Below are 18,170 nucleotides of genomic sequence, written 5' to 3' on the forward strand. Positions count from 1 at the left end.
TTCGGCGGCCTTGAGTACCTACTCCTCTTTCTCTTACCCATCTCCTCGCTTCCTCACTCCCCTCTATTCCCCCCCCACCCCACATGTATTTCTCCCCCCACCCATCTCTCACTCTTCTATCTCTCTCCCTCACACACACTCTCCCTCACACACACTCACTCTCCTCACACATACACTCTCTCTCTCACACACTCACACTATCTCGCTCTCCCTCACAGACACTCACAATATCTCTCTCCCTCACACACACTCACACTATGTCTCTCTCCCCCTCACAGACACTCACACTATCTCTTTCTGTCCCTCTCACAGACACTCACACTATCTCTTTCGGTCCCTCATACACACTCACACTATCTCTCTCTCCCTCACACACACACTATGTCTCTCTCTCCCTCACACACACTCACACGATCTCTCTCTTCCTCATACACACTCATGCTATCTCTCTCTCTCGCTCTCTCTCACAAACTCACACTATCTCTCTCACCCACACTAACACTATCTCTCTTTCTCTCCCTCTCACACACACTATCTCTCTCTCCCTCACACTATCTCTCTTACCCACACTCACACTATCTCTCTTTCTCTCCTTCACACACACTATCTCTATCCCTCACACATACTCTCCCTTTCTCTCCCTCACACATATACTCTCTTTCTCTCCCTCTCACATACACTCCCCTCTCTTCCTCTCTCCCTCTCAATCTCTCTCTCTCAATCTCCCTCGCATGCTCTCTCTCTCGATCCCCCTCACTAACACGCTCTCTCTCCCTCACACACAAGGTCTCTCTCTTCCTCACATACTGTCCCCGACACACGCTCTTTTCTCCCTCACACACACATGCTTTCTCGCTCTCCCTCACTAACACACCTACAGTATAGAGATCAGAAAAATGTAACAAAACAACTTGTCTTTGCTGAATCCCCTGCAACTTGGCACATTGCAATGTGCAAACACTCCACACACATCACAAAGAGAGGAATTAGTAAAGGAATACAACTAAGAATCCATGATGTGGAAGAGGCAGACAGCACGGTGCTAACTGCAGATGTTTATAACAATGGCACCATCATAATCCAGAGACAGACATCAAAGCAACGACAACAAAAATCCAGCCCCAATCAGAAACACAGCCAGCAAAGATATCACACATTGTCCCACCACATCATACCGATTCCCGGCACTATCACAAAAAAAGTCTGTCCCAGCTGGAGAGAGACTTCACACTATTCAAAGAGGACTCATTAAGAAAATCAACTTGAACAGATGAGCACTAACCAGCTAAGGGAGGAAATTTGTAAAATATAAAAGGAATACTGTACATGGCAAATATGTTTCGCTGACATTGCAGATCTATCTCATTGAGTTATATGCAATCCTGATCTAGATAACGGTATACAAGCAGATGTATTACTGGGTAGCTGGCTGCGTGCTTACATTTAGTTGAGTCTCAACGTTGATACAAGTATAGCTCTGTTTGATCTCACTCACAATTTAGGAGCTGATTTTGAGACACTATTAATACTTATTAGGTGTTACCATTGTGGCAGCACTGAAGTTACACAGGCAGCTGATTTAGGGCTTACAGCAATAGAGCCGATACCTAGTCAGAGAGTTGCATTGAGTCTATACAGGGCCGCCGACAGGGGGGGCAGAAGGGACAGGTGTCTGATAAAGCCCGAGAGTGCAGGGGAAACACCAGTTTTCAGCAGCTTGGGGGTTGGGGGATCGGAGCATGTCGCCCCCCCCCAGGTGAAAGAGTGTGTGTGTGTCTGTGTGTGTGTGTGTATGTGTGTGGATTGTGTGTGTGTGTGTGGATTGTGTGTGTGTGTGGGGATTGTGTGTGTGTGGGGGGATTGTGTGTGTGTGTGTGGGGGGGGATTGTGCGTGTGTGGGGGGGGATTGTGCGTGTGGGGGGGGATTGAGTGTGTGTGAAGGGGATTGAGTGTGTGTGTAGGGGGATTGAGTGTGTGGGGGGATTGAGTGTGTGTGGGGATTGAGTGTGTGTGTGGGGATTGAGTGTGTGTGTGGGGATTTAGTGTGTGTGTGGGGATTTAGTGAGTGTGTGGGGATTTAGTGAGTGTGTGGGGATTTAGTGTGTGTGTGGGGGGATTGTGTGTGTGTGGGGATTGAGTGTGTGAGTGTGTGGGGATTGAGTGTGTGGTGTGTTTGTGTGTGTGGGTGAGGGGGATTGAGTGTGTGTGTGGTGATTGATTGAGTGTATGTGGTGAGTGTGTGTGTGTATGTGGTGATTGATTGATTGAGAGAGTGTGTGTTGTAATGCAGTGGTGCGCAAACTGGGGGGGTAATGAGGCGCAAGATTATTTAGGGGGGCGCAGGTGGCGTGCGGCAAAAACTGGGTGTGCGGTCCGGCAGACGCTGTGCGCGGAAGGACGCAAAAGCTGTGCGCGAGGGGCGGCCAAGAAGATGTGCACGGGCGGGCAGCCGAAGATGTGTGCGGGTGGCTGAACAGGATAGTGCAGGTGACGGCCACGTGATGGTGTGTGTGTGCGCACGCGCAGGGGCTTCGGAGGTACGGGGAGGAGCACGCCCGAGCACGGTGAAGTCAAACACCCCTCCTTCGGTGTCTGCCCTGCAATAGCGCTGTGTTCCTGCTCTCCTCCACTGGCAACCTGCTTCGCTGCGATCCTCTGCAAGTGAAAGGGTAGGCTGCACCTATATCAATCACACTATGAATGTACAGAAATAATAAAAAAGAAAGTGAAAACACAACATTGAAAACGGAAGAAAATAAATAATACTGTAGGTAGGAGTTTGGATGACAATGGGGATAGCAAGACATAAAGCATGGAGGGGGAGGAAGAAAAAAAAAGGGGGGGGAGAGGGAAGGGAGGTAGCAAAGAGGTGGATGAATGCCCCCCCAAAGGATTGCCTTTGTGCACGTACACTCTCCCAAGCTTGGCGCTTGGGGAGACAAACAAAATTGACTTTGAAGTGCGCTCAGCAGCAGTCAATACACACACACACAGCCACACACAGCCACACACAAACACACACAAATAGCCCCGATCCACGCTTGCAAAATTATGCAGGACACCCTGTGCTCATGCTTGGAGAGTTGGTGATGTCACCGCTCTCAGCGGCAGCGTGGACTCAGCCTAATTTTGCAAGCGCGAGCTGTTGAAATATGTAAGTATTTAAACATATTTGGATTTATATTGTACTAGCTGAGAGACCCGGCGTTGCCTGGGATGTAAATGCGTAATAGGTAGTATTATTTATAAATCGTGGAACAATAGGTGAGTATTTGTTGTAAAGGTTTGGGGGGGGGGAGAAAGGGGAGCGGGGGGGGAGAAAGGGGAGTGGGGGGGGAGAAAGGGGAGTGGGGGGGGAGAAAGGGGAGCGGGGGGGGGAGAAAGGGGAGCGGGGGGGGGAGAAAGGGGAGCGGGGGGGGAGAAAGGGGAGTGGGGGGGGGAGAAAGGGGAGCGGGGGGGGAGAAAGGGGAGCGGGGGGGGGAGAAAGGGGAGCGGGGGGGGGAGAAAGGGGAGCGGGGGGGGGGGGAAGGGGAGCGGGGGGGGGGGGAAGGGGAGCGGGGGGGGGGGAGAACGGGGAGCGGGGGGGGGGAGAAAGGGGAGCGGGGGGGGGGAGAAAGGGGAGCGGGGGGGGGAGAAAGGGGAGCGGGGGGGGGAGAAAGGGGAGTGGGCGGGGGGGGGGGGACGGGGAGGGGGACGGGAAAGGGGAGCGGGGGACTGGAAAGGGGACGGGGGAAAGGGGGACGGGGGAAAGGGGAGCGGGGGACGGGGAAAGGGGGACGGGGGAAAGGGGACGGGGGAAAGGGGAGCGGGGGACGGGGAAAGGGGAGTGGGGGGGGGTGGAGAGCAGTGGGCATATGTATTGTCATAATTTATGTATGGGCATTTCCCCCCCTCCTCCGTGTGTCCGTCCCCCTGCTGGTTCGGCTGGTGGCCACCCCCCGTTCCCCGTGACTCCCCCCCCCATGACTCCCCCCGCCGATCCCCGTGACTCCCCCCCCCCCCGTTCCCCGTGACTCGCTCTCCTCCCCCCCCCCCGGCGCCCGCTTGGTCCCCCGATGTGCCGTCCTGCTGAGTGAGGCGTGCAGGCGGCGGCAGGAAGCGCCCTGTGTGGGCCTGAGACTCGCGCTCCCCCCCCCCCCCGGCGCACGCTCGATGTGGCGTCCGGCTGAGCGGCGGTAGGAAGCGCCCTGTGTGGGCCTGAGGCTGAGGCGGCATGCGCAGTGGGCCTGAGGCTGAGGCGGGACGCGCAGTGGGCCTGAGGCTGAGGCGGGACGCGCAGTGGGCCTGAGGCTGAGGCGGGACGCACAGTGACTTACCTGAGCGGGTGGTAGCGCCGGGGAGGTAAGAGAGCGGCTGGGGTAGGAGGGCCGCGCTTCCCGTCCGGAGCCAGTGCAGGGCGGTGCACGTGATGGGGGGGGGGGGGCGGACAGAGGGGGTGTGTGTGTGTGTATAGAGCTGCTGTGTTGTGTGTGTGTGTGTGTGTGTGTGTGTATAGAGCTGCTGTGTTGTGTGTGTGTGTGTGTGTGTGTGTATAGAGCTGCTGTGTTGTGTGTGTGTGTGTGTGTATATAGAGCTGCTGTGTTGTGTGTGTGTGTGTGTGTGTGTGTGTGTGTGTGTGTGTGTGTGTGTGTGTGTGTGTGTGTGTGTGTGTGTGTGTGTGTGGCCGGTCACTCCGCCTCAGGCCAATGAGAGGTGTGCGGGGGCGGGCGGCCCAAGGGACCAATGAGATTTCCACTAGGGACACCGGACAGGCAGGCATACAGTGCTTTCACTAATATAGTATAAGATACCGTTTAATAAAGGTTTTTTTTTTTTCATGTGATTTTGATTACATCAGGCAGGGGGGGGCCTGAGAAATTTTATGGATGAAAAGGGGGGCTCGGCATAAAAAGTTTGCTCACCCCTGCGGGTAGATATTCTGTCTATCGCGATCAGTTTGACCAAGAGAGATTTTATAAGTTCTATGTTAGGTGCTTGTGAATCCAACCATTTGATCATAATGGCTTGTCTGGCTACCAGGAGAATCATCTCTGTTGGGAGAATGGACCCTCCAGAGCCTTGTTTTGGTGAACCTGATATAACTGTCCCACTGTCTGGGACAGTCTCCCCGGCCCCTCATTCTGTTTTTAGTAATTTAACACTGCTGCTAAATCTCTTATGTCATGATGATATTTGCCTCTCCCGATTTGTAATTCTCATTTGTCCTCACTCCTTCACCCTAATATATTCTTGTAATTTGGGGGTTAGTTACTGAACGTGTAAGTGGGGTTTCTGTGAGACTTAAATACTTGGTGTTACAGATCAGGGCAATCATCTACCAAGATATGTACTGACAGTGGCAACTAAGACAGTATATTAATACTGTACTAAGATATTAAGGTCCTTATATTAATAGGAGGTTACCGAGTGCACGATACAGGGCTCTGCTCTTTCTATGTATACATTTGCCATTCCCTTCATTGCACCCCTCCTCTACATATACTCATTAATGTGATACTGAGTGGAGAAGGGCCTTCTCCTTAGTTTGCATATATCCACTTCATTGAATTTGTCCTGCACGTGCAAGGTAATACCTCCAAACCTAAACCTCGTCCTCCCACAAAAGTGTTAGGTAGAGTAAAAAAGGATCTAGACCCGTTGTATTTTTGCTATACATTTTAGAAAGTCTTATACTCCTCCCTCTGTCTGCTATACTTGCTCTCCCACATTGACGTTCAGTATTGTAGCTACTGTTGATCTTGATATTATTGCTAAAAAAAACTAATTGTTATCCTACAAACAACAGAAAGGCAACACTTGTTTTTTTCAAGAGTTAAGAAGAGATCTACCCTGCGTTTGGTAGAAAAGTGATGGGCTAAAGATAAATGCCTCTCTAACGTTATGGATTTTAGACTTCTAGGGGAAAATTATTTCCGTATAGAGGCCAAAAAACATTACTTGGCCTCACAGATTAAAAATTCCAGTAATAATTATTCAAAGTCGTTGACTCTTTGCTTGAGCCGGCATGTTTAAACAAAACCGCAAGTCCTGTAGAAGTTCCACCACTTACTTTTCAACAGACTTTCTCCTCCAAAGTCTCAAAATTTCGACCCAGATTTCAGCCACACAACGGTCAACTCACAAATCTGACATTTCCACTGTCGAACTGACTAAAACTAGATGGAGCACCTTCCAATCTATCACTATGGACAAGCCCCATACCACAATCAAAGGAATTAAACCATCTAACTGTCCAGGGGACCCCTGTTCAGCCTGGCTAATAAAGGAAGCTGTGTTAGATCTGGCTCCTTTCATTCTCGAAATTGCAAACCTCTCATTGTCTTTAGGCATTTTACAAATATCACTCTAAAGAAAGCATTTATTTCACCTCTCTTAAAGAAACCCTCCCTCGATTCACTGAACGTGGATAACTACCGACCAGTTTCTAATGTTCCATTTTTAGCTAAAACTAGCCCCAAAAATGTTAGTGAACCACCTAACCCGATTTTAATCTGTTGGACTCCCACCAATCTGGATTTCGAAAAAAGTACAGCGCGAAAACACTGTAGACGAAGAGGGCGCCACTGCTCTGATCCTTCTTGACCTGAGTGCGACTTTCAAAACAATAATTCACCCTGTTTTGCTGACCAGACTTAAATCAGATGTTGAGTTGAGAGGTAAAGTGCTGGACTGGTTCCAGTCCTTTCTTAGTGACCGTAGTCAGAAAATCACTGTCAAAGAGAATTCTTCAAATACAATCTCGCTGATTTGTGATTTTCATCAGGGATCTGCTATCTTCCCGGTTCTATTCAATATATATGTGAAACTCCTAGGGAACATTATTAGTCAAAAACAAATGAAGTTCCATGAGTAGGCGGATGATCTTCAGTTGATGTCGGACATCTCCAACGATCCTATCATTATGGTGAATGGTCTGAAAAATTGCCTTAGTGACATCTCTAATTGGATGGTATTCAATTGTATACAAATTAATGCCTGTAAATCCGAGCTGCTCATGACAGACCCTAAAACAGAAACAGATGCTATGAGGAACGCCTTCAATGATCTAAAAATCAATACCTCTGCCATCCCAAGGAAAGAGAAGGTGAGAAGTCTTGGAGCTATCATTGACAAAAACTTTAGTGATCAGCCTTATATTGCATCTATTGTGAAAAACTGTTACTTCCAAATTAATCGGCTGAGACAAAACACCACTGCTCGTCTTATAGCAGGCAAGGCAAGGAGCGAGCACATCTCACCTGTATTACAAGATCTGCATTGACTCCCAGTGGAGCAAAGGTTTCATTTTAAGATCTTGACCCTTACATTTAGATCTATATATGGACTAGCCCCTACTTACCTTCAGAACTGCCTAATCAGTAACACCCCCAATTGGGCCCTTGGATCTGTCATCGCTCCTCAACCTATCGAGCCTCGGTTTAAGGTCAATAAAGCTGGTGGGAGACTTTTTCATGAACTGCTCCAAGACTATGGAATAAGCTCCCTGCAGCTTTAAGAAATTTGGAAGCTTTGATTTCATTCAAAAAGGAATTAAAAACCTTCTTTTTAAATAAAACATTGCAAGCAGACCTCAGTACCCTGCCAGCTTTCAGGCTCCCATTTGTGCTTTTCGTCTTTCTTGTCGTTCCCCTATATGTTTTCGGAAGGTCCCGGTTGTAGGTCTGGATGGGTTTCCTCCCTAAGGCCTCGGCCAGGCTCCCCGCTGGCGTGCTGAGGCGCGCTGAGGCTCAGGGAAAGTGGGTGCTTTCCCTGGCCTTGCGGTTGCTTGCCCTGCGCGCCGTCAAGGGGCAGGCTGGGGGCGGGCCAGTGGCGTCACGGAGCTGGTTCGCCCTCATTAGGCGAACCACTCACGTGATCGGCCTGTCGCGCTGGCAAGCGGGGGAATTTAAAAATCTGCTAAGACCTACGCTTCCGCGCGCTTGCCGAAGCATAGGCGAGCCCCTACTAAAGCCGCTCTAATTGCGGCTGTAGGGGTCAGTGCTGAGAGGGAGCGCGCGTCAGCATGCTTCAGCAAGCAAGCAGTTAACATGGCCGAGGCCTAAGTTCCTACACGTTCGAACACTGAGTTTCTTAGTGTGTAGCGCGTAAGAAAAATTCTAAATAAATACACACTCTCTCTTTCACTAACACACTCTCTCTCTCTCCCTCACTAAGGCTGGGGCCATGGTGCCTTTGCCCGTGCGGAGGAGCGCCCGGCCGTGACGTTGAAGCGGGTGCTTTTTTCGACCATGGTACGCGTGCCGTCTGTGTGCGTGTCTAGGGGCGTGACGTCACGGAGCTGGTTCACCCTCATTGGGCAAACCGCTCACGTGACCGGCCTGTCGTGCCAAGAAATCAGTTTGAACTGATTTCTTGCGCAACGCACCCCCTCCAGCTTCCGCGCGCATGCTGCATGGACGCGAACTCTGCCTTAAGGCAATCTGTTGGCTCAGCTTCCGCACGTTCTGCGGTACCATGACCACAGCCTTACTCTATCTATCCCTCACTAACACACACTCTCTCTCCCTCACACAAACACACACTCTCCCACACACAAAAACACAGGCACACGCACACATGCTCTCGTGCTCTCCCTCACTAACACGCTCTCTCTCTCTCCCTCACTAACACCCGTGCTCTCTCTCTCTCACTAACACACTCCCTCACTAACACACACTTATTCATTAAGACACACTCTCTCTCTACCCCACCCCCTCTTACCTCCACCTCACTCACTCTTCCCTTCTTGCACTCAATACCCCCTGCCACACACATACATAATAGTGCTACAAATGACCACCCCCGCACAATATCCCCCACACAATACCTCCACAAACCCCACACACATTACCGCCTACACACAATACCCCCACAGTGCCCACACATACAATAATCCCCCACACACACGCACACACAATACCCCCACCACACACACAATACCCCCACCACACACCACACACATATTGCGGGTGGACTCTGGCCTGCGGGGCTACGCTGATCCTGCACACAGATGCGCAGGTTAGGCCCAACTTCTGGCGCAGATAGCTAGGGGGAAATAGGCCCAGCATGGACCAAGGCCCGCAGCAGCTGGGGGAGAGCTGGGGATCGGCAGCAACTAGCGGCCCGGCAGGCATGACACTAATCTCACTTCCAGTCCCCTTGTCCCCCCGTCAGTCGCCATGTCTTGGACACATGTCCCGGCTCTCCTCCCCCCTCCCCCCGGCCCCCAGCCCTGGAGAGAGAGAGAGAGAGAGAGAAGGGCTCTGGCTGGGCTCTTGTTGAACACACAGAGATGTCACACAAAAAGTTGTAGCCAGAGGAAATCAAACCTCTCTGAAGTCAGATCACCATGTTTACAAACAAACTTATTATCAATATGATTTAAAATACTTATACGTGTCAGATTTGCGGGGTTTTTTTTAATGACAAATCACTCAGATGCTACTGAAACATAACATTAGTACATTTTGGTCCTAGGAGGGACTGCTTCTTTAAGTATAAGCATTGAAGAAGTGGGGGCACAGATGTAGCAAGTCTCACTGTCTCCGGAGCCACGGCAACAAAAGAGGAAATCTGCAATGCTGGAGACAATGTTTGCTACGGTCGCGCTGAGGAGAATCTATGCTTCCGGTTCAAACCCCTGTTTAATCCGCCCGGGGCAACCGCGGTCACATGACCGCAGGTTACCCCTGTGCCGGAAACCTTTAGTCTTGCATATTGTTGTCTTGTCATTGTCTGTCATTTGGTCAGTGAACGAAGAGAGCTAAAGTACAGAACTTCCTGCTGTAAACCCTGTCAGATTAATGTTCTTATAACAATGTGTAAACAGATTTATGCAGTTGTATGTATATCCTGTTCACATCCCACACACTAACCCAGACACACGTTAGTCACTCCTCCTGTCTGTCTGATTCCTAAAGCAGTAAACCTGCCACAAATTTTTTTTTTTTAAAGTTAACTTGAGCCAGGCGGTTCCTTGGACCTCCTCTATGGTGCCCCGGGTTGCCACCACTCTGGGTTTGACCCGGAGACTACGGGTTTTGGCCACATATTTCTGGGCTATGGGTTTACCTGAAAAAACTCCGGGCAGAGTCCCGTCAACATGGCGCTGCAATGTCAAAGGGCGTCAACGTGACGTTACGTGACATTAGGCAGCATCACGTTGCCATGATAAGGGGATGTCACGTGACGCCTCGGTGCCGTAAGGCATCCCCCATCGTCATGGCAACTTGACAATATATGGTGCTGGGATGTCACGTTGTCATGGCAACGTGGCGCCATTTGACGTCACAGAGCCATGTTGACTGGACCTTGCAGGAGGAGATGACGGGAGATGGTAAGATAAATAAATATATAAATAAAATAAATAAATGTTAAAAATGTAATTTAATTACAAAAAGTCTCCGGGTTAGCCTTCAATAGAAGGTGGCAACCCTATTAGTGCCCTAACCTCCGGGGTTCCCTCATTCCCGGGATATATTGTTTTTTTTTGTGCCAGTTTTGACTGGGAAGTCACAAAGAGAAAGTCGCAACATCATCTTCCAAGGAAGTTGCAACTTTCCATTGCCCATGGGACTGAACTCTGACCCGGCAGCCATTTTGGGTCCACCAGGTGAAATTCATGACCAGTGGACAAAACAGTCCGGTAATTGGGAACCGTTGGGTCCCTGCATGTCTAGGGTAGCACAGTTCAACTAATCCTGTGGATAGCTGTTTTATGGGACGATAATAACGGTGACATCTTTTCAACACAGTAGAAATCTCTTTTCCATGTATTTTGTGTCAGTTTAATCCATCCAGATGCAGTTTAATTAGTCTTATAACAATATGAGAGAGCTGAGATGTGTGGGGAGTGAATAATCACGAATGAAGACAATGCACGATCATTTCTCATTGTATTTCTACGTGATCATTACTAAACACGCGTGGTGGGGCTTTCTGCGTGTAGTTTTCGGTTACATAAAAAATGTTAGCATAGAACATGTTTCTGGTCACAGAATGCCTTAATAAGTAAAGCAGACATATAATTAGTTCTAATAGCAGGAATGGCTTTAAAAAGAATGTTATTTTAAGCAGATTTGTCTTCCACACAGTATTTGCTTTGTATATCATGTTGGAAACTGGAGCTGTGTACAATGGCTCACAGCCTGCCTTGTGCAAATTGTATTTGATTTTTACATGAGGTAATTGTCCGAATATAGCAATACATGTCACCGTACTTAGGGTTATCAAAGCCTTCAATCGGCGGAGAAAATATGACATATTCTAGGCAGCTATACATGTAATAATATTTTGTGGTTATGTATCCACCTCTAATGCTTAAGATGTTGGGACTAAATTGATGCCAGATAACAATTTAGATCAGATATCAATATATGTATCAACTTTTGAAATGAAAAGTGGCCACATGGAACAATAGAAGTGAACACTTTATGTACATATAATGGCACAGTACCAGTTCTGTGTGCATCAATGTGTCAGGCAGCATCATCTTACCTTCCTAGGGGATTTGAATCAAGCTGATCATTATTTTCTTACCTTTTATGGAGATGCAGACAGTTGAAATACTTAAGCATTGGCACGTGCATATAATGTTAAAAAAGTAAGCTTAATGAATAAAAAGCTATTTTTTTTTTTGCAACTGCGCCTTTAATTCTTTTATTTTGTAATGTACATAATTCCATACTCCAATGAGGCCATCAAAGGCTATCAAGTTGTATCAAACCTTGCAGCAGAACAAGTGTCTTGTTTCATATCTGTTCTTGTTCTGCTGTCCATGGATTAAAACATGATGCTGTTCTTTTTAATATGCTAGTGCTACGTTGATGAATATCATGGCTGCCTCTTCTTGTTTTCAGGTTTCTCTCACTCAGCGTTCACATTCGGCATTGAAAGTCACATCAGCCAGTCCAACATCAATGGGACACTAGTGCCACCTGCAGCTCTCATCTCCATTCTGCAAAAAGGCTTACAATATGTGGAAGCTGAGATCAGCATCAATGAAGTAAGTGTGATAATAAGCAAGTTACTAAAAACATACTAATGGAAGTAAGAGATTTCATCAAATGATAACTAGCCGCTGGAAATGGGCAGGTTAGATGAATTATTGACTGCACATTGGGCTCCAATTGATGAACTGCCATAAATCAAATAAACTTTACTGGATAAATGGAAGAATAAGGCCTAGATTGACTAAATGTCAATATAGATACAGCCATGCCTTTTATCACACAATAAGTGTGGGCTAAATATAATGCCAGGATCGCTAATTACAATGCAAATGTGTGTGTGTCGCCTATTTACACACGCAAGAATAAATGTGTACAAATAAAGGATTAACGGCTAATTCTATTCACATCCTACTCAACTAAACTCTGATACGTTTCGATATTGTGCGATCACCAATACATATCGCCAATATATATACCCTACCCCAGGCCAATGTTTCCTACTGTATGTAAATATTGGCCACTATAAACATAGGCAATCCTAGACATCCTAGAATGGATGATAAAAATATATTTGTATGTATGTATATCTATTATTTATCTAGCATCATTAACAGGGCTTGACAAATTACAAAAAAAAAAAGCTGCTCGCCCGACCAAAAAAGCTGCTCGCCCCCTGGCCACGCCCACAATTTTTTACATGGCATTAAAGCTGCAGTTCAGTCTTTTTTTCTTTAATTTATTTTTTTAATTCAATAGTTTCATGTGGTCAATCTCTAATTACCTAAAGAACTATATAGCTGCCAGTCAATTCGTTCTCCATGTATTGATCAGCGAAATTTGGCAACACCTTTATATATGGGATATGTTTTTCCTCTGCTTCTGTCACTCAATGGAAGCTCATGAATATTCATGAGCACTCCTGCACTGACATGTGCAAGAGGGAGGGCAGGGCTCACAAAGGGGTGTGCCAGGGCTTGTGACAGGACATGAAGGGGCAGTGCCTTAGTAAATGGCTGTTAAAATAGAATACAAGAAAATTGGTCTTTCAAAGTTGTTTTTTTAAAAACAGAAAATGCTAAAAGTATTTATTCTTACTACAGAACTGATTTATTAAAAAAAAACACACATGCAGGATATTGACTGAACTGCAGCTTTAATTCCTAAGAAGATTAACTAATAGCAACATTCGAAGAAGAAGCTTTTTGATAGTTAATGACATATTTAATGATTAAGAAGCGTAAAACAAAAAAGACCCCAATCATAATTTCTTTTTCTACCCGATATGTTATTGCACTTTTCCCATTTATTGCCCCTTTATTAGGTCCCACAAACATGGTATGAGATTGTTATTTGGGGCAGGCAGAATGCAGGGTCGGGGTTCTGATTAAGCACTTTGTAGCTCAGCTCAGTATCAGACCTCTGGGGTTTTTTTGTGTGGGGAGCAGGGAGAGCTCTGTGTGGGGAGCAGAGGGGTCTCTGTGTGATGAGCAGAGGGGCCTTTGTGTGGGGAACAGGGGGCTCTGTGTAGAGAGCAGGGGGGGCTCTGTGGTGAGCAGAGGGGCTCTGTGTGGAGCAGGAGGGCTTTGTGGGGAGCAGAGGGGGCTCTGTGTATGTGAAACTTAATCTGTACTGGAGTCTATAGAAACTACAATTCCCATGATTCCCTTAGTGTGAACATGCACAGTAGGACATAGAACTGTGACCCGGATGTAGTCAGTGTTTCCACTTCCTGGAAATTGGGCATTGAAAAAATTGAAAGTTAACCGGAGCTCCGACTGCAGCAGAGACAAAAGAGGAGAGCTGCTTCACCTGCGGCTAAAATGCACTCACCCCAGGCAAGTGGGCGAGTGCATTTGTCGAGCCCTGGCCATTAAAATGTACATAGAGCACTTCATGGCAGTAATACATGTGACAATCATATAAATGACAAATAACGCATAATAGGAAGAAGTGCTTCAGACATAAAAGTGACCCTTAGGAAAAGGAGTCTCTGCCCCGAAGAGCTCACAATCTAAAGCAGCAGTCCAAGCTGCCATTTTTTTGTTTTGTTTTTTTTCCTCTTTTATATGTGCATCAATACAAAATACACATTGATAAGTAATTAGCTAAGTTGCCGATCGATCCGTTCTCCTGTGATCGATTGGCGAAGATTCAGCTCGGGGTTTCACTAAATGGCTGTCAGTGCAGCAAAAGTTCATGTGACTAGATACAATTGGTGCACTTCTAGAGAGAGGACAGGGTTCAAAAAGGGGTGTGCCAGAGTCTGTTTCAGAAGAGGAAGGCGATGTGACATTGCTATAGAAACAAAAAATGCTTGTTACATTATAATACAATATATAATATGTCATTTAGAGTTATTTTTAATTACAAAAATATAGAATATTGCTTAGTAAGTAGCTTTAACAATACTGAAGTTATAATGTATAAGCACTATGTACATTAATGGCGCTATATAAATAAAGACATACAATCCAATACAATAATATTAATAATATATATATATATATATATATATATTGTGACAAACGGCTTACTCCGGGGCTCCGTCGTTTGTCCGGGACTGTTTAGAACACGGTCTTTTAGGGTAGGTTAAATGATGAGGCGTCACGTACTGTTCCTTTAAACAGGCTATGCCTGGTTTATTCAGTCCCAGGCACTGAGACTGCCACAGTGCATACAACAGAAAACAGATCAAAACAAAAGCTGCTCACCTGAGCGATAACTTAACTTAGATATCCCTGACTCAGGGCTGGAAGTGGCTTTTCCACTTCCAACATCAAAACATGGTACTTTTGCAGTCTTACACAAATGAACAGAAAGATTGAACCTGTTTGGGGAAGAGGCTTCTCCCCTCTGTAGTTCAGCAGCCTTCCAGCCTCCTGGCTCTTGTGGGGAGACCAGAGCAAACAGGAAATCAGTCTTTCATACCTGATTCCTAATTAGCATGACAGGAGACAGAAATCAGGCAGCAGACAAACTCTGGTCTGGATCTCTCATCCCTCAGTTCCAGCGCTTGCCAAACTGTGGGATGGAGTGTATGTATTATAAGGCTGCACTCCCAGGCCAAACAGGATAGAAACTGTCTAGTATCCTGGGAGCCCTATATACGGAATTTATTACCATCCCCTGGTTTCTGTCACATATCCTCCCCCCCAGCTCAGACCTCGAGGGATGAGCGACCATGGATATTAGGGAGTGCATCCTTGACAACCCGTCAGCATTGCCATGTTTGTGCCCTGACCTGTGTTCCACAGAAAATTTAAAGGGTTGTAGGCTTAGGAACCACCTGGTCACTCTAGCATTCTTTTCCCTGTTTTGACACATCCAGGTAAGGGGTGCATGATCTGTGACCAACCGGAATTTTCTCCCCAACAGGTAGTATTTGAGCGTCTCTACAGCCCACTTTATTGCGAGACACTCTTTCTCTACTATGGAGTAATTTTTCTCCTGGGGATTTAGTTTCCTACTTAAATAAAGGATGGGGTGCTCCTCACCTTGAGACTCCTGGGAGAGTACCGCCCCCAGCCCTACCTCAGATGCGTCAGTTTGGACTACGAACTCTTTGGAGAAGTCAGGTGTGACCAACACTGGTTGGGCACAGAGAGCTTCTTTCAGGCTTCTAAAGGCCTGTTCGGTTTCGGGGGACCACTTTACCATTAGCGGTCCTCTTGCTTTTGTGAGGTCAGTTAGTGGGGTTGCCTTAGTTGCAAAATTGGGAATAAACCTTCTATAGTACCCAATTAAGCCCAAAAAGGTCCTTACTTGTTTTTTTGTAACTGGCCTTGGCCAATTTTGTATCGCCTCCACTTTGAGTGTTTGGGGTTTGAGTAAACCTCTGCCAATAGAATATCCCAGATACTTGGCCTCCTCCAGACCAATAGTGCATTTAGCGGGGTTAGCAGTTAGTCCAGCAGACCGGACTGCGTCAAGCACAGCTTGGACCTTTGGAAGGTGGGATTGCCAATCTTCACTATGGATTACCACATCATCCAGGTAGGCGGCAGCCTACCGAGCATGTGGTTTTAAAATTTTATCCATCATTCTTTGGAATGTGGCGGGAGCTCCATGTAAGCCAAAAGGCAACACCTTATACTGAAAGAGGCCGTCTGGGGTTGAGAAGGCTGTCTTTTCTTTTGCCCTTTCTGTGAGGGGAACCTGCCAGTACCCTTTTGTTAGGTCTAGGGTTGTGAGATATCGGGCTTTTCCCAGTCTCTCTACAAGTTCATCTACCCTGGGCATAGGATAAGTATCAAATTTTGACACCGCGTTTAGTTTCCGGTAGTCATTACAAAACCTTGTTGTACCATCTGGCTTTGGGACTAAGACTATAGGGCTGTTCCACCCACTTTGGGATTCCTCAATTACACCTAGTTTTAGCATTTTTTTAACCTCTAAACTTATAGCCTTTCTTTTGGCCTCTGGGATTCGGTACGGTTTAAGGTTAACTCGGACCCCCGGTTCAGAGACTAAGTCATGTTCAATTACGCTAGTTCTACCTGGCCGTATAGAGAAGATTTCTTTGTTTCTTTTCACTAAATTCTGAACCTCTCGTTTCTGATGAACAGACAGTGTTTCAGCTATGCTAACCTCTGGGTCAGTTTCTTGATTCTCTGACGGACCTGGGGGTACTAGGGTTAACAAGACTTCTCTATCTTTCCAGGGCTTGAGTAGGTTTATATGGTAAATTTGCTCAGGTTTCCTCCTACCTGGCTGTCTTACCTTATAATTTACTTCTCCCACTCTTTCCAAGACCTCATATGGCCCATGCCATTTAGCAAGGAATTTACTCTCCACGGTGGGAACCAGAACTAGTACCCTATCACCTGGAGAAAAAATTCTGACCCTAGCACCCTTATTATATGTATTCCTCTGTGCTTCTTGAGCTTTCTCCATGTGTTCCCTCACTATGGGTAGGACTGCAGCAATGCGGTCCTGCATCTGGGCAACATGCTCTATTACACTTCTGTAAGGGGTAACCTCGTGTTCCCAAGTCTCTTTGGCTATATCCAGTAAGCCCCTTGGGTGTCGGCCATACAATAGTTCAAACGGGGAGAAGCCTGTGGATGATTGGGGAACTTCCCTAATGGCAAATAACAGGTACGGTAACAAACAATCCCAGTTTTTCCCATCTTTATCAACCGCCCGCCGTAACATGCTCTTTAAGGTTTTATTGAACCTTTCCACTAAACCATCTGTTTGTGGATGATAGACTGAGGTTCTGAGATGCTTGATTTTTAGGAGTTTACATAGCTCTTTCGTTACTTGGGACATAAATGGTGTTCCCTGGTCAGATAGAATCTCTTTAGGAATCCCGACCCGGGAAAACAGAACTACTAACTCTTTTGCTATGTTTTTAGCTGAGGTGCTACGTAGGGGAACTGCCTCCGGATATCGGGTGGCATAATCTAATATTACCAATATATGCTGATGTCCCCTAGCAGACTTTATTAGGGGTCCTACTAGATCCATAGCAATCCGGTCAAATGGTACCTCTATTATGGGAAGGGGTACCAATGGGCTGCGGTACGCCTTGAACGGGGCGGTGATCTGACATTCTGGGCATGAGGAACAATAATTCGTAATTTCTGCCAGAACCCCAGGCCAATAGAAGCTTCGGAGAACCTTTTCTTTTGTCTTTTCCACCCCTAGGTGTCCCCCCAATGGATGACTATGTGCGAGGTGTAATACTACGTTACGGAATGTCCGTGGTACCAACAATTGTTTAGTTGTAACTGATTTCCTTTTATCAACCCGATATACTAGGTCGTTCTCTACCTCGAAGTAGGGGTAAGCAAGTGACCTATCTGGTTGGCCAGGAGTACTATTCTGGTCCCGTATATTTCCCCTTGCTACCGCTAATGTGGGGTCCTCCCACTGGGCCTTCTTAAAACTCCCAGGACTGACCTCTAGGTCAGCGAGGGTCTTATCCGGTTCTGGGGTGGTAAGTGTCTGCTCAACATCTTGATTTGGGGTATTCCCTACCAAAGTAGTGATGGGGAAGGGAATTTTACAGCACTCCTCCTTTTCCCCCTTCTTATTTGGGCCCTCGTCAACCTCCATTTCTGAAAAAGGGAAAGGATTTGTTTCTTCTAATACTTCGTTATGGTCCGCTATTGAACTCTGGGCGCTATTCTGAGCGGGGGACCACATTTTTAGAAAATGGGGAAAGTCGGTCCCTATTAACACATCATGTGCCAGTTTGGGTACAATACCCACCTTGAAATCTAAAGAACCAAACTC

At 46.9% G+C, this 18,170-nt stretch overlaps 1 protein-coding gene across 2 annotated transcripts in view; it reads left to right on the top strand.

Moving 5' to 3' along the window:
• The window catches only part of TBL1X (transducin beta like 1 X-linked), a 359,253-nt gene that overhangs the window by 266,588 nt on the left and 74,495 nt on the right, over positions 1-18,170 (top strand). For both annotated transcript variants that reach the window (XM_075589381.1, XM_075589382.1), the window contains one exon: positions 11,838-11,983. In XM_075589381.1, coding sequence (XP_075445496.1) covers positions 11,838-11,983 — 146 coding nt within the window. The remainder of the gene's footprint in view (positions 1-11,837; positions 11,984-18,170) is intronic.

Source organism: Ascaphus truei, chromosome 3 (genome assembly GCF_040206685.1).
Source record: "Ascaphus truei isolate aAscTru1 chromosome 3, aAscTru1.hap1, whole genome shotgun sequence".
NCBI classification, from domain to species: domain Eukaryota; kingdom Metazoa; phylum Chordata; class Amphibia; order Anura; family Ascaphidae; genus Ascaphus; species Ascaphus truei.